Raw genomic sequence first — 17,394 nt, 5'->3', positions numbered from 1 at the left:
AGGACCAGCCAGCACGGCTTCATCAAGGGAAGATCTTGCTTGACGAATTTGCTGCACTTCGAGAGAGAGTAAACAGATAGATAAGGGCGAGCCGGTCGACATTGTATTTTTGGATTTTCAGAAGGCATTCGACAAGGTCCCGCATGAAAGACTACTTCAAAAAATTGCGAGCCATGGAATCGAGGGTGAAATACTCATGTGGATAAAAAACTGGTTGGCGGATAGGAAATGGAGAGTGTGGATAAATGGACAATACTCGGACTGGAAAAGCATCATGAGTGGAGTGCCGCAGGGTTCGGTGCTTGGACCTGTGCTCTTCAACATATTTATAAACGACCTGGAAATGGGCACGATGAGAAAGGTGATTAAATTTGCAGATGATACGAAGTTATTCAGAGTAGTGAAGATGCATAAAGATTGCGAAGACCTACAACGGGACATAAACACGCTCGAGAAATGGGCCGCGACATGGCAAATGAGGTTTAACATGGATAAGTGTAAGGTGATGCATGTCAGTAACAAAATTTTATACACGAAAACAGGATGTCTGGTGCGGTACTCAGAGAGACCCCCCCAGGAAAGAGACTTGGGAGTACTGGTCAACAAGTCGATGAAGCCGTCCGCATAATGTGTGGGGGCGGCGAAAAGGGCGAACAGAATGCTAGGAATGATTAAGAAGGGGATCACTAACAGATTGGAGAAGATTATCATGCCACTGTACCGGACCATGGTACACCCCAACCTGGAATACTGTGTCCAGCACTGGTCGCCGTTCATGAAGAAGGACATGGTACTACTCGAAAGGGTCAAGAGAAGAACAACTAAAATATTTAAGTGGCTGGAGAAATTGTCGTACTGCGAGAGGTTAGAGAAACTAGGCCTCTTCTTCCTTGAAAAGAGGAGACTGAGAGGGGACATGATATAACATTCAAGATAATGAAGAGAATAGACTTAGTAGAAAAAGACAGGTTGTTCACCCTCTCCAAGGTAGAGAGAACAAGAGGGCACTCTAAAGTTAAAAGGGGATAGATTCCGTACAAATGTAAGGAAGTTCTTCTTCACCCAGAGAGTGGTGGAAAACTTGAATGCTCTTCTGGAGACTGTTATAGGAGAACGCACCCTCCAGGAATTCAAGACAAAGTTAGACAAGTTCCTGCTGAACCAGAACGTATGCAGGTAGGGCTGATCTCAGTTAGGGCACTGGTCTTTAACCACTGGTCTGATCCAGCAGTGACAATTCTTATGTTCTTATGTTGTTATGAGTAGCAATATTCTATGCTACTAATCCAGGGCAAGCAGTAGCTTCCCCCATGTCTTTCTCAATAACAGACTATGGACTTTTCCTTCAGGAAATCGTCTAAATAAACCTTTCTTAAAACCAGCTACCCTATCCGCTCTTACCACAACCTCTGGCAACGTGTTCCAGAATTTCCTCCTATTGGTTTTAAAAGTATTTCCCTGTAACTTCATCAAGTGTCCCCTAGTCTTTGTAATTTTTGATGGCATGAAAAATCAATCCACTTGTACCTGTTCTACTCCAATCAGGATTTTGTAGACTTCAATCATATCTCCCCTTAGCTATCTTTTTTCCAAGCTGAAAATCCCTAACAATTTTAGTCTTTCCTCATACTAGAGGAGGTCCATCCCTTTTATCATCTTGGTCACTCTTATTTGAACCTTTTCTAGCACCACTATATCTTCCTTGAGATAAGGAGACCAAAATTTAGTCAATACTCCAGATGAGGTTGCACCATGGAGCGATACAGGGGCATTATAATATTCTTAGTCTTGTTAACCATCCCTTTTTAAATAATTCCTAGCATCCTGTTTGCTTTTTTGGCCGCCACTGCACATTGTGCGGAAGGTTTCATTGTATTGTCTATGACGACACTCAGATCCTTTTCTTGGGCGATAACACCCAAGGTGTGGACCCTAGCATTTGTACATAATATATTTCATCTGCCACTTAGACGCCCAGTCTTCCAATTTCCTAAGGTCTGCCTGCAATTTTTCACAATCCGCATGCGTTTTAATAACTTTGAAAAGTTTAGTGTTATCAGCAAATTTAATCACCTCACTTGTCATTTCAATTTCCAGATAATTTATAAATAAGTTAAATAGCACCGGTCCCAGTACAGACCCCTGCAGCACTCCACTGTTTACTCTCCTCCATTGAGAAAAATTACCATTTAACCCTACCCTCTGTTTTTATCCGATAACCAATTCCTAATCCACAACTGAACTTTGCCACCTATCCCATGACACTTTAATTTTCTCAGGAGCCTCTCATGAGGAACTTTATCAAAAGCTTTCTGAAAATCTAGATGCACTATGTCAACCAGCTCACCATTATCCACATATTTATTCACACCTTCAAAGAAGTCAAACAAATTGGTGAGGCCAGATTTCCCTCGGCTGAACACAATGCTAACTCCGTCTCAATAAATCATGTTTGTCTACGTGTTCCATAGTTTTATTTTTTATAATTGTTTCTACCATTTTGCTTGGCACTGAAGTCAGGCTTACCAGTCTGTAATTTCCCAGATCCCCCATGGAGCCCTTTTTAAAAATGGTCGTAAAGTTGGTCACCCTCCAGGAAGTAGATTACCCAGATAGTAGTAGAATAGCTAAGCTGCTGTAGTAAGTTATTAAAATTAGAAAGCTATAGTGCAGACTTCTATGTCCACAATATCAGACCAGCTAGCAGAAGCATAGAAGCTTCCCATCTAGCAATTGGCTGTTGTAATAAGTTTGGCTGAGAAGAAAACGGAACTTACCAAAATTTGAAGTTAAACCTAGAAAAAGCAGTGGAGAACAAATTCAAGACAGTTAAATAAAATAAAACTGCTGAGCATCAAAATTGCATTCCAAATGCAGTGACAACCAATTCCAAGAACTGTCTTAACACCATTAGACACCAATCTACCTTGACAACTCAAGAAAAGACCTCTTTATTAGACTTGTCTAGTTGGTGACGCGTAACAAAGCTGAGGGCAAGCATTTTGAAAATGTGTATGCATATACTTTCTAAAGCCTATTCTAGTGCAATAGGTGCTCATTCTGGACAGAATGGTGCTCACGAGCCTTGCAGAAGGAATCCACTCTAATCTTTGAATTCCTCCTTCACTAGAGGGCTCTGCTGCCCCCTTCAGTTTTTTCTTCTGCTCATGAGTCTTTCTGATCTGCTCTGTATATTTCTTTATTTTTTTCTGTCTTTTTGATGGTTTCTGCAGCTCGGAGCTCTCATCATAGAGGGTCCAGCTTTGCCTTTGTGCAGGAGAAGCAGACTGAAATCTGCAGCTGACAGGCCAATGCCTCTGTGGTATCTTTGCTCTTCTCTCTCCATTGACTCCCGGTTTATTTTAGAATTCAGTTTAAGTGTTTATGTATTGTTTTAAGATTTTACATGGTATCTTTTCCCCTCTTGTTCCTCTGCTATGGAATGTTTATATATTTTCATATGCAAGAGGCATTCATCGATTTAAACTTTCTCTTCCTTCTAGGAAAGGAATTCAAGGAGTTAAGAATTTTAGCAGCTCTCTGGCATTTAAATTTCCCCAATTATGGAATGAATGTCTCTTAATTTTGAGGTGTCCCAGTTCCTTCCAACTCTTCCATAAACTTCTAAAAACTTTTATTTGCTAAACATTTTGAAAACTAACTCTCTTGTATTTCAGTTCACTTTATTTTTTAATTTATTGTTAATCGCGTCGAGCTTCCTTTGGTTGAAGAGCCGGTATATAAGGTTTAGTTTTAGTTTAGTTTAGTACTTGTTGGCCAGCCTGCAGAAACTTTTCTGGAGCTCGATGTCCATTCCCCTTGTAGCATTGCTCACCTACTCAGTCGCAGGGGCTTGAGTGCAGGCTGCTAGGCTTCTATAGGGGGCTCAACCGGTCTCCACAGTGTGCTGGTTGCATTTTGCCTCTCCCTTTTTATGTCAGCGGGGGTTCGAGACTCACACCCTGGTCTGACTGACAGCCTGAAGTTTCAGCGTTGGAGGAGCAGTTCATTTGAGGCAGTGATTTCTTCTCCCAGATCCAACCACTTTAGGAGCTGAGTCAGAATGCAGCATATATCTAATACAGGTCATAGTGTGCAGCCCATATCCAACACAGAGGCTTCTTTGTGGGTAGAAGCTCAGATGGTCTCCCCTGAGGAGATTTGTAGGGCGGCTGACTTGGTCCACTATTCAAACACTTTCCAAGTTTTACAGGGTAGATGTAGCAGCAAGAGAGGTCTCTGCCTTTGTTACGAGCCGGCGCAGTAGTCCCGTCCATCCAGAATGACACACCTATTGCACTAGAAAAAGAGATCAGGTTTTTACTTTTGCCAATATCTTTTCTAGTAGAGATGTGTCATTCTGGAACCCACCCTGTCAGTTATCTCGTACGCCTGCTTACTGTTTCAATCAGAAAGTCCAAGCTGAAATTTGGATGTCAGTCAGACCTTAAGGGTATAAAGAATAACCTATTGCTATAGTACATTATGGTAATACTTGAGCTTCACAAATGTTTCTGTTTGGCATGCTTGTTTTGATTGATCAGTGGCAATATTTAACATGTTTGTTAATGATTTCAGAGCAGAACAGAGTTGTAGTTCGGGGTCTTTCTCCACCCTCCTTCACATGTTTGTTTGTTTTTTGTAGGGCTGTTGCCTGAATTGGTACAATTTGAAGACAGCAGCAGAATCCTCTAGTGAAGGAGGAGGAATTCAAAAGCTGGAGTGGATTTCTTCTGCATGGCTCGTGAGCATGGGGATATTTCCCATCCATTCAGAAAGACATACCTATCTTACTAGAAAAGATGTTAACAAGATAAGAACCTAATCTCTTTTTCAAGAGTCAAGTGTTTTGATTCTGTCAAAGTATTTGAAAACAAGGTGACCTGTTCTTTGAGAAATTCAATTGCAATAAATGTTAACTCTTTATGCTGTGGCTGCTTTATTAAAATTTATTTTTTTGTTTTGTTTTAAATTATATCTATGCTTCTGTTATCACTGGCAGAACTACCTGATCTCTTACCACTATTCAAAACTGTGCGCTTGTGGATTTGATTTGAATGCATTGGGATATGATTTTTGTATTTTGCCAAGGGAATAACTGATCCCTTAATATTTCCAAGCTGTTTGAGGCTTCTGCTGTGCTGGTCATGCTAAACATTGCCCTCTCTTCAGTTATACAGAGGTCATTTTCCTTCCGTTCTACGCACTCTCTGAAGGATATGGAGAATATTTTTCGGTTGGTGAGAAATGTTATCCCTCCTCTTACTGCTAAAAAGCATAAGGGTCAAGATGGAAGGATAGGCATCGTTGGAGGATGTCAAGAGTAAGTTTTTAATTTGCAGCAGAGAACTTTCTAGAGTTCTAAAATGCATTGGCTTTGTAAATGCATGCAGTTTTTTTAGATTTGAACTATTTTATTGATGATGGTTGAAAGCGTACAATACAGAAATTGGTCGACTGAACAATAGAGAATCAAATAAGAAACAGCATATTAACAAGCCAAATGATAAACGATCATCATCAGTTTTACAAAATAAAGAATGCTACTTGTTCACAGACATCCCTAATTGCAACTGCATAACAATAGTATGATCACATCCGTACCAGGGCCCTGGACTCTTATGGGCCCTGGAGATCAGTATTTCAAGAACTCCCCTCCATCCTTCCCCGCTGAACACATCAAGGCAGAAAGCACAGAGCAAGAAAGAGAAAAATAAAAATAAAACATCCCATGGGGGGAGGACCAGATGACCAGCAGAAGCTACCTTCCCATCCCAGGGTCCCCATGGCTAACACATCTGTTAAGATCTCAAAGTTTCAGAGTATTAAGAATCCGGCTATGAGCTCTAGGAGGCAAAGAGTGTATATACATAAAGGTCCTCATACTTGAAGGAAAATAGTTTTTGTCAAAGAACCTCACACCTGACCCCTTTTCGGGCATGTAAGCGATTCCGCCACGCACAATAAGACGGGGAATGGGCCGAAGTCCACTCTCCCAGAATAACTTTTTTAGCCAGCCTTCCTAATGAAAACCTCCCAAATCTTGCCAGCAATCAGAAGGCCTCATATTTATCTAAAAAAAAGTCTACTGGGATAAAAGGAATAGTATCCCACCAAATGTTCCAAATATCAAAACACCCACTTCCAGAATATCTTAACCACTGGGCAGCTCCAAAAAGCACGAAAAAAAGATATATATATACTGTATATTTATATATATTTAAAAAATTTCTATACCGTTTTATTCCAAAATAGTTTACAATAAAATTACATACATAAAATATTAAATCAGGCCAGAACAAATAAAAACAAAAGCAGAAAGATTCAATCCTTGCAATAGGTCAGATGCTCAAAGAAATGCATCAATGAATAATTGTGTTTTCAGCAATTTCCTGAATGAATTCCTATCCCCACATTTCTGAATTTGACCAACAAGGCCATTCCACAGTTTTACTCCTGCACATGAAAAGGTCATGGTATTCGTTTCCATATACTTGGGATTGGCCTTTGTTTTCAACAGTGCTGAGTTTTCAGAGCGCAATGATCTTGATGGTTGGTAACCAGACATCAATCAAACTCTTAAAAAATTCAGGAATTGTGCCATATAAAAATTGATCTCTCATATAAACATTCAGTATCCAAACTAAATCTTAAGTTTAAGATTTAGTTTGGATACTGCATGTTTATATGAGGGATTATTCAACAGTATCTTACCACATTGACTGCAGGATATACTATATAAAAATTGATGACATAGCATAATTGCTTTGTATTAGATTCTAAATACAACTGGTAGCCAATACAGTGTCGGAGATATGGGGCGTTCCGGTTATCAATCTAGCCGCAGCATTCTGGATCACCTGCAATGCCCTGCACCTTGTTTTAGTTATTCCCAGGTACAGGGCATTGCAGTAGTCTAGCCACGACAAAATCATTGCTTGTACAACAGCACGAAAGTCAACCGGTGACAGCATTGGTTTTAAATGATACAGGAAATGTATCTGTGCAAAGCATACTTGCACTGTCTTTACTACTTGGGCAACTCATTGTAAGTCCTGGGTCCAATTTTACTCCTAGGACTTTCATTGTCTCCCTTACCAGCAATACCTCATCTATCACTTTTAATGTTTTTGGCCAATTGACCCGGTTAGATTTACCCACAAACATTACCTCTGTCTTTTCTACATTCAGTTTACCCACAAACATTACCTCTGTCTTTTCTACATTCAATCTCAAGCCTTGCTTTTCCATCCATCCAGTAATTTCACTCATAATTTTACTCATCGGTTTCTCCAACCCCTCCCTCTCCCCCCCCCCCACACACACACACTGGAATAAAAAATAATATTATCCGCATATATGTGGTATTCAACCCCTAAAGATTGGAACAACTGACCAATTGTGGCCATATAAATATTGAATAGTAACGCTGAAAGCGCTGATCCCTGGGGGACTCCACTCTTCACCTGAAATTTACTTGAGATCGTATTCCCATTTCTTACTTGAAAAGAACGATCTATCAAATACGAATTAAGCCATTTGAGAACTACCACCTACCCTGAGATCTTTCAGTCTTAACAACAATTTCTGAAGATCTACTGACTCAAAAGTTCCTGATCTATCTAAAGATATTAAACAAAAAGTTACATGTTGATCCGATCTCAAACATGTGAATATATCATGAATATTCTTTGTTAATTTCCTGAAAAACAAAAGTGGTTGAGGTAGCCAGAAGACTAGAGTTGAGAATTATTGCTGTAGTCAGTGGGCTAATGCTTAACATAGTCTGCCTAGAATTTTGTAGAATTAGGTGATCTGTAAGAATTGTGCTATGCTCTTGCAAGCTCAAAGGACTGTCAAGGTAGTGGTACTTGCTCTTAAAAATGTCAGACAGGGTTCAGTTTTTTTTCCTATTAGTTAGAACAGTGGTTTTCAACCAGTGTGTTAGAAGACGTGTTTGTAAACTAGTCAAGAAAAGTAGAGCCAGATGCGAGGGGCGTTCAATGATTTATCTACCTCCAGTATGAAAGAAAGTAGCAAGACGTCTGTTTCCTGCAGCAGCAAGAGGTAGAGGGGGATAGTTTGGCTGCAAATTTCTTTAGCTGGTGGTGCCTCAGCATCCCTGACAGCAAAAGTATTTTTAACATACTGGTAGGAGAGGGGAACGTGTTATCCACCCCGGGGCCCCTTAAAATTGGTGGGCTGGCTACACCCCTGCTGCAAAAGATGCAGACTGTTTTGTGTTTGAATTTCCAGTTATTTGTGTTGCCTTTCAGAGCTTTATAGACTTTCTAACATGGTCACAATGAGTTTTCTTTTTTCCAGGTACACCGGAGCACCGTATTTTGCTGCAATTTCTGCACTCAAAGTGGTAGGTCATTGTTGTTTTGTGGGTTTTGCTCTGTATGAGTTCTGCTAACTGTTCTTTTAAGCATCTAAATTGTCTTGCCAAATACCACCACCTCCCCTTTGCCCTTTCAAAGAAAAGGCTGAAGGAGCAAAAATGTTCGCAAATAATGCAGTTGAACAAATTGATTTTACATTTTTGAAATTCTGTATTTTATTTTATTTTTTTTCATTACTAATTTGGAGAACATAAGAAGTTGCTTTCGCTGAGTCAGACCAGAGGTCCATCCTGCCCAGCGGTCCGCTCTTGCGGCGGCCCATCAGGCCTAATTGCCTGAACAGTGTCCCTGACAAATTTTGTAACTGCCTCTAATCCTCTAATCCTATCCCTATTACCTACCTCTACTCCTATCTGTACCCCTCAATCCCTTTGTCCTCCAGGTACCTGTCCAGACCCTCTTTGAAGCCCTGTAGCGTGCTCCTGCTTATCACATCCTCCGGTAGCGCGTTCCATGTATCCACCACCCTCTGAGTGAAAAAGAACTTCCTGGCGTTTGTTCTAAACCTTTCCCCTTTCAATTTCTCTGAGTGCCCCCTTGTACTTGTGGTTCCCCGTAATTTAAAAAATCTGTCCCTGTCTACTCTTTCTATGCCCTTCATGATCTTGAAGGTTTCTATCATGTCTCCTCTAAGTCTCCGCTTTTCCAGGGAGAAAAGCCCCAGCTTCTTCAGTCTGCCAGTATATGAGAGGTCTTCCATACCCTTTATTAGCTTAGTTGCTCTTTTCTGGACTCTCTCAAGTACCGCCATGTCCTTCTTGAGGTACGGCGACCAGTACTGCACACAGTACTCCAGGTGCGGGCGCACCATTGCACGATACAGTGGCAGGATGACTTCCTTCGTCCTGGTCGTGATACCCTTCTTAATGATGCCCAACATTCTGTTTGCCTTCCTTGAGGCTGTGGCGCACTGCGCCGACGCCTTCAATGATGTGTCTACCATCACTCCCAGGTCTCTATCAAGGTTACTCACCCCTAGCGGTGATCCCCCCATTTTGTAAGTGAACATCGGGTTCTTTTTCCCTACATGCATGACCTTGCATTTCCCTATGTTGAAGCTCATTTGCCACTTTTTGGCCCACTCTTCCAGCGCTGTCAGATCTTTTTGGAGATTTTTGCAGTCCTCCTTGCTTTCAACCCTGCTATATAATTTGGTGTCATCCGCAAATTTAATAACCTCACATTTTGTTCCTGCTTCCAGGTCGTTAATAAATATATTGAACAGGAGCGGTCCCAGCACCGACCCCTGCGGAACTCCGCTCGTGACCCATTGCCAGTCTGAGTAATGGCCCTTTATTCCAACCCTCTGTTTCCTGTCCGCCAGCCAGTTTTTGATCCATCGGTGGACCTCCCCTTCCACCCCGTGGTTCCATAGCTTCCTTAGCAGTCTTTCATGTGGTACCTTGTCGAAGGCTTTTTGGAAGTCAATGTAAATGATGTCTATAGATTCTCCTTTATCCACCTCTTGTACTGGCTGTGCTGCTGCAAGCAGGAGAATTGAAAGTCACAGAAAAGAGGAAATGAGATTGCTGTTCCTTGTGGAATTTTGTGCAAAATTTTTGAAAATTCTGTTCACAATTTTCAAAATTCTGCAAGTTTATTGGTAATGTTTCATATAGAATTCTCCTATCCTGAGGCCTGAACTTCCTTCCTTTATTTTCCTTTTTCAGATTCCAGTCTCCTTACCCTCTATCATTCCACCTCTAGTTCTGTCTTCCTCTAAATCCCACCTCTCTCTCACACACATCCTGAATCCCCTCCTGGCTCCCATGGTGTAGCATCTCTCTTTCCACAACAGAAGAGCGGGACTTGGGTGTGATTGTTTGTGATGATCTTAAGGTGGCCAAACAGGTTGAAAAGGTGACAGCAAAAGCTAGAAGGATACTAGAGTGCATAGGGAGAGGTATGGCCAGTAGCAAAAAGGAGGTATTGATGCCCCTGTGTAAGACTTTGGTGAGACCTCATTTAGAATATTGTGCACAATTTTGGAGGCCGCATCTTCAAAAAGATATGAAAAGGATGGAGTCGGTCCAGAGGTAGGCTACTAAAATGGTGTGTGGTCTTCGTCATAAGGCGTAAGGGGACAGACTTAAAGATCTCAATCTGTGTACTTTGGAGAAAAGGCGGGAGAGAGGAGATATGATAGACATTTAAATACCTACGTAGCATAAATGCGTATGAGTCAAGTCTCTTTCATTTGAAAGGAAGCTCTGGAATGAGGGCATTGGATGAATTTAAGAGGTGATAAACTCAGGAATAATCCTAAGGAAATACCTTTTTACAGAAAGGGTGGTAGATGCGTGGAACAGTCTCCCGATAGAGGTTGTGGAGACAGAGACTGTCTGATTTCAAGAAAACCTGGGATAGGCACATGGGATCTCTTAGAGATAGGAAGAGATAATGGTTACTGCGGATGAGCAGACTGGATGGGCCATTTGGCCTTTATCTGCCATCATATTTCTATGATTCCTTCTCTTCACTAGCTAAGAATCTCTTCCTCCCTTCCCACCCTCTATCTGGTCAGGGTCATTCTCCTTTTCTCTCTCTACTATCCTTCCCACCAGAGCTGTGGAGTCGGAGTCGAGGAGTCGGAGGAAATTTCGGGTACCTGGAGTCGGAGTTGCCAAACAATGCACCGACTCCGACTAAATTTAGATTGGAATTAAAAAAAAGCAAGTTTAAATGTCCCAATTCACAAAAAGTTATAATTAATGACTTCTCTACTGTAAGACTAAAGACCAATGCATGCAGTGCCTCACGTAACCGCAAAACGAACACGTGCTTCACTATATGGCACGCAACGCACAATTCGGAGCACCAATACTTATAAATGTATTCTCCCTTGTTGTTGTTTACAACTTATTTCCAACGTTCAACAAGGTTTTCAATACCTCATTGGTAGAAATCACCTGGTGTAGACTCGAAAAATTCATCCAACCAAGCTCTCCCACCATACGCACAACATCTTTTTACGCGGATGAAGATCTTGTTTCACGCGGAGTCGGAGTCAGAAGTACAAAAAACTGAGGAGTCGGAGTCGGAACATTTATCTTCCGACTCCACAGCCCTGCTTCCCACCCCCACTTGTAGGTCCAGCATCCATGTCTCCCACCCAGCATCTTTCTCGCTTGCACACTGTATCTCTTCCCCCACCTCCCATGGTCTGGCATTTCTCTCCCCCTCTCTCCACTGCCAAGCATCTCTTTCTTCTCACTCCCTTTCTGGTCTGGGGCGCCACCTCCTCACTCCCTTCCGTCCTACTTGTGGGTTCATCATACATGTCCTCTCCCCCTACAGGTCTAGCATCCATATTGCCTCTTCTCACCCCCACTTGCAGTCCATCATCCATGTCCCTCTCTCCTCCTCCCCGTGGGCCTATTATCCATGTTCCCTCCCCCCTCAAATTCTGATCCCATGTCCCTGCCCCCTCCCTCATGTGGGTCTGGCCTCTCTCTGACTGACCACACCCCCGCTCCCAAGAGAGCCAACAAGCCTGTGGGCCCCCAAAACAGTGGCCCTACAAGCAGAGGCAGCACTGTGAACAGGCTGCTTGCGACCACCAGACCAGGGCCTTCTCTCTGCCGCATTGTCTATCTACAGGAAGTGACACGATAGAGGGAAGGCCCTGGCAGGGCCAGCCGTAAGTAGCCTGTGCAAAGCGTTGCCTTTGCTGGCCATACACTGCCATTACTGCTGTTTTGGGAGGCCCACAGGTCTGTCGGCTCTCATGGGGGTCAGGGTTCGGTCGGTCAAAGAAAATATCGGGGCAAAACAAGGTCTGTGCAGAATTCTGTACTGTCCAATTGTGCAGAATTCCACCAGGAGTAATAGACATAAAAATAGCCATACTGGGTCATGAGGTCCATATAGCCCAGTTTCCTGTTTCCATAATGGTCAATCTGGGTCACAAGTAACCGGCAAAAACTCAAATAGTAACAACATTCCATGCTACCAATTCCAGGGCAAGCAGTGGTTTACCTCAAGTCTGTCTCAACAGTAGTTTAAGGATTTTTCCTCCAGGAACTTGTCCAAACATTATTAAAACCAGCTACATCAAGGGTGTCAAAGTCCCTCCTCGAGGGCCACAATCCAGTCGGATTATCAGGATTTCCCCCACTGAATATGCATGAGATCTATTAGCATACAATGAAAGCAGTGCATGCAAATAGATCTCATGCATATCTATTGGGGGAATTCTGAAAACCCGACTGGATTACGGCCCTCGAGGAGGGACTTTGACACCCCTGAGCTACATTATCTGTTCTTACTACATCCTGAACTTAATGAGTGGAAAAATATTCCAGAACTTAATGAGTGGAAAAATATTTCCTCCTATTTGTTTTAAAAATATTTTCCTGTAACTTCATTCATGCAGGGGTGGAGAGTAGGTGGAGTTGCAATGTATGCACATATTTTCTAAAGCACAGTTCTTCAACCGCTGGTCCACGGACCGGTGCCAGTCCGCAGAAAATTCCTGCCAGTCCACACAGGACCGGCGAGATCAACATCTTTAATTTCCTGCCGGTCCGCGCAGGACCGGCAAGATCGAGGAGCTGTAGTTCGCGTTGGCCCAGAGAGATAACGGGGAGCCTACAACAGCCGTGCTTTCTCCCCTCCCAGCGGCTCTCCTTACTTACAAGCGCAGCGATTCAGGAAGGAAGCCTTGGAGCTTTTGCTGAGTTGGCCGCCTCTGATGATGCAACTTCCGCTTTCCTCAGAGGCGGTGCCACCCAACAAAGGACCCGAGGCTGCCTTACTGAATCACAACACTGGCAAGTAAGGAGAGTTGCTGGGAGGGGAGAAAGCTGCTGGGCATGGTAAAAAAAAAAAAAAAGGGACAGCTGCTACTGGACCTGGAGAGGGAGAAGGAGAGATGCTGCTGGGAAGGGAGGAGGGAAAGGAGTCTGGGAAGCTGCTGGGTAAGGGGAAAAAGGAACAGCTGCTACTGGACCTGGATTGGGATAAGGAGAGATGCTGCTGAGAGGGAAGGAGGGAAAGGAGTCTAGGAAGTTGCTGGGCAAGGAGAAAAAAGGGACAGCTGCTACTGGACCTGGAGAGGGATAAGGAGAGATGCTGCTGGGTGGGGAGGAGGGAAAGGGAAGAGAGTTACTGCTGGACAGGGGGAGGAGGGAAGGGAGAAGAAAAAGGAAGGAAACAGCTGGCAGGGAGATTAGAAGATGGGAAGGGGAGAGACAGGAATGAGATGGGAAGGGGGGGATCAGCAGAGAAATTGAGAGGGACAAAGATGCTAGATCTGGTTTAGGAGAGATTAAAATGAAGAGAGCAGTGAAGCTGGAATGAATCATGTAAAAAGGAGAGAGGGGGCATAGGCTGGATGGAAAGGGGAGAGGGGCATAGAAAGAAGACAAATACCATATGGAAGGGGGAGAGGTCAGACAGTAGATGGAAGGGGCAGATGCTGGATTGAAGAGACAGGGCAGACGCTGGAAGGAAGAGAGTGAAAAGAAGATGAAAGCAGAAACCAGAGACAACAAAAAGGTAGAAACAAATAATTTTATTTCTATTTTGTGATTAGAATATATCAGATTTGAAATATATATCCTGCTAGAGCTGGTGTTAGACATAACTGGGGACTGCAAAGTCCAGGCAGTGGCTTAGGTTTCTCTCTGACCAGGGGGGCAGTTGCCCTAGTTGCACTCCCCTAACCCTATTCCTGCTATGTGTGACTGCGGTATTCTGTTAGCATGATATTTCTGTGTAGCATTCTGTAATAATTTGGCTTATTCAGTTTTCTTGATAGTAGAGGGGATATATGTGAAGGGGAGGGGAGACAGGGGTTTTGTTGATCCTTGTTCTGTATTATTTGTATTTATAAAATGACAATTGTACAGAATATTGTTTCTTTTTATACTTTAATAAAATACATTCAGTATAAAATCATAACTGAGGCTTGTGCGGATGGGATCAGATGGTTTGCGAGGACCGAGCTCGCGTTAAATTTCAGTCCTAGTAGTTTGCCGGTCCACAAAATAATTTTTTTTTTTTTCCGCCAGTCCATAGGTGTAAAAAGGTTGAAGAACACTGTTCTAAAGTATGAATGTTTATATATAAGATCTACACATGTGAAAATTTACACATTGCTGGGGCTGGATTTTGGTGCCTATTTTATAAAGGCAGTAGGTGTTTGGCATGCCAAATAATTGCTCTTTAAGAATAAAGAGATTTGGAAATAACGGTTGCATAAAGAACGCATTACACCTCACATATATAAGTACAGTGTTGCCTTGGTCATTCGCTGTTCGCGGTCCTGGCCATTCACGGATTTTCATACCGCAAATGACCGGGCAGCCACAGCGGCAAGAGAGAGCAGCCGGAGCACCGGCGAGTGAAGGAAATCACTCACGATATCCCCCAACCGCCTCTTCCTGCACTAAAGTCGGGCCTCACCAATCAGGAGCTGCGTGTCAAAGCTGGCGCTCCGGCTGCCCTCTCCTGCCTCTCCGGGTGCCCTCTTCTATCTCCCCTGCTAAAAACCGTGTTCACGGTTTTTCAGCATTCGCGGGAGTTCCTGGAATGGAATCCCCGTGAATATCAGGGGAGTACTGTATAGTACTTTGTAAAATTCTTTACACTTTTGTACACTTTTACATTTCACTATGTAAAAAAAAAAACATTTGGAATGCATTAAAGTAGGAGCTTGTATACAACATATGCTACATTTTTGGTATAAAAGAGCAATTGTTTAGAACTATTTAGAAAGTAATTTAAGAATAAAGAAGCAAAAAATATCTTGTTTGAATAAGTCTTTCATACCCCTGGACTCAGGACTCGTACTTGTTGTTCTGTTAGCCAGCACTTCTTAGTAATTCCTTCTTTTCTACAGATCTGCTCACATCTTGCTCATTCTTCATGTTTATGTTGTTTCTTCCATGCTATGGAATTCAATTTTGAACAGAGGTCAAGGGGAACAATCATTTAGATTTAAATCTTCGCTCAAAGCAATCCTTCAAAACTACACACCCATCCACTCAATCTAACATCTATTCTTTAATTACTCTGCTTATACCTGACCTCCTCTATCTCATTCTGGTATCATTAAGGCCAGTAGGGGGCAGACTTGCACAGTCTGTGTCTGTATGTGGCTGTTTGGTTGAGGATGGGCTGGGGAAGGCTTCGATGGTGTAGATGTCATTGGCTGGAGTGAGCTTTGACGGAGACTTCATTAGTTGGAACCTAAGCACCGTACTGGGCAGCTTACATACCGTGCAGCTTATTTTTCAGTAGAACATTTTCCCTTTCTGATGTTGCAAGAAAGTAAATAATTGGGAAGAACATAGCGAGGGATCTTCAAAAAGTTTTACACTTATTTTTTTTATTAACTATTTTAAAGGCAAATTAAATTACTATCTGTAAGATGAGCCGGCTTTTCTGGTTTCAAAATAAAGACTTCAACTAATCTTAAGGAATGTAGAAGTAGTGTACATTCAATAATATCATTGTACACCCTAGCCAGTATGGGAGCTAAAAGTTTTATAAAATTTATTTGTATAGCCATCTATTCCAGGGGCCTTACCTAATGATGCATTTATATTTTAGAAATTTTACAAGTTATAAAGGATTTAACTGATAAGGGAGCTCCACAGTTGCATGTCTCATATTCCTTGTTGTCTGGTTCTTAAGGATTTGTAGCTAGAGCAGATCAAAGGTTGTTCCTAGAACGGTGCTTGTTTATGGGTGTAAGACTAACCATTTGGCAATATGTTGTCTTAAAATTTCCAACCAAGAAAGCATTTTGAGATGTAGAAACAGATGTAGAACTTGTGAACTGAAATTCTGATGGCAATTCTTTTGTTCAGGGCGCAGACTTATCGCACGTATTTTGTACCAAAGATGCTGCAGCTGCAATAAAGTCATATAGTCCTGAGCTGATCGTTCATCCAGTTCTGTAAGTTTTTTTGTTTTTTTTTTATATATTTTATTAAATCTTTTAAACTCCAGATAGTCATATAAACACAATACATAACTAGATTAATAAAAGATAAAACTTGTCAGACTGGATAGTCGACTAGAGAAACATCAGGATTTTAGCTTTTTCCTTTTTCAACCTCTCCCTTCCCCCCTCCCCACCCATACCCCTCAGGTAACCACTATGTAATGATTATCAACCCAGTCCTCGGGCTGCACTCAGCCAGTCAGGTTTTCAGGATATTCACAATTAATATGCATGAGAAAGATCTGAATATAATGGCATTGATTGATTGTTTTTTTGTTTGTTTTGTTTTTTAGTCGATTTTCTAGCCCATTCTCCCAAAAGAGCCCAGAACGGGTTACAAGTTTACATACACAGTAGAAGGCTAGCAACCAGTTTTCACATTCATGTTCAAGCAGACATACATAACAGCAGGCTAAAAATGATGTGCAGCAATAGTAAGATAATTCCTATGTACTGCATGGAAGACTGAATACATGTATTGGGTACTGAGTACAGTAGCATGGCAAATGATAAGGCACTATAAGTATAGCAGCAATAAAATACATTTGATGCATAGCATGAAAGAGCAGACTTTTGTTTTGGGCACTAAGTATAGTAATAAGACAATTTTGAGGCACTCTTGATGAAGCTACATGAAGTAGGGAGGCAAGATCACGTGTAGTTTACAACCGAGTGTGTGCAGAGTGACTTAATTCAGTAAATCAAGTGGTAGGACACTTTTCAATGAAGTGGTACAACTCTTGCTGGGGTAGATATAGAGATTGTGGGTGTCTTTATGAGAGTCAGGTAAAAAGGTGGGGTTTTTACTGCCTTCCTGAAGTTTAGTAATCATGTCAGTGATCTGATAGTTTGTGGGATTTTGTTCCATAATTTGGGTAGGAAGGGTGAGTAGGAATGTTTGCAAGCATTTTCCAGAAGGATTCATGCAGGTGGGGTAGATAATCTCTTGTAGGGGGTCAGTTGAGCATATAGATTGATAGTTTCTGTGCCATGTAGGATGGGATCATTCCATCAAAGAATTTGAAAGCTGGTGTA

The 17,394-nt window shown here is 42.2% G+C and overlaps 1 protein-coding gene across 11 annotated transcripts in view; it reads left to right on the top strand.

Moving 5' to 3' along the window:
- The window catches only part of NAXD (NAD(P)HX dehydratase), a 79,229-nt gene that overhangs the window by 28,949 nt on the left and 32,886 nt on the right, over window positions 1-17,394 (top strand). For 9 of the 11 annotated variants that reach the window (XR_004539870.1, XM_033948654.1, XM_033948655.1 and 6 more), the window contains 3 exons: window positions 5,173-5,323; window positions 8,326-8,371; window positions 16,223-16,311. Coding sequence is in view for 10 of the 11 variants with exons in the window: in XM_033948654.1 (XP_033804545.1) it covers window positions 5,173-5,323; window positions 8,326-8,371; window positions 16,223-16,311 (286 nt within the window). In the remaining variant the exon portion in view is untranslated. Of the gene's footprint in view, window positions 1-4,722; window positions 4,879-5,172; window positions 5,324-8,325; window positions 8,372-16,222; window positions 16,312-17,394 lie in introns of those variants that run through there. The other 2 variants (XM_033948657.1, XM_033948658.1) reach the window with 2 other exon arrangements.

This window comes from Geotrypetes seraphini, chromosome 6, assembly GCF_902459505.1.
Source record: "Geotrypetes seraphini chromosome 6, aGeoSer1.1, whole genome shotgun sequence".
NCBI lineage: Eukaryota > Metazoa > Chordata > Amphibia > Gymnophiona > Dermophiidae > Geotrypetes > Geotrypetes seraphini.
The sequence above is the reverse complement of the archived record's forward strand: the minus strand, read 5'-3'. Positions and strand labels throughout refer to the sequence as shown.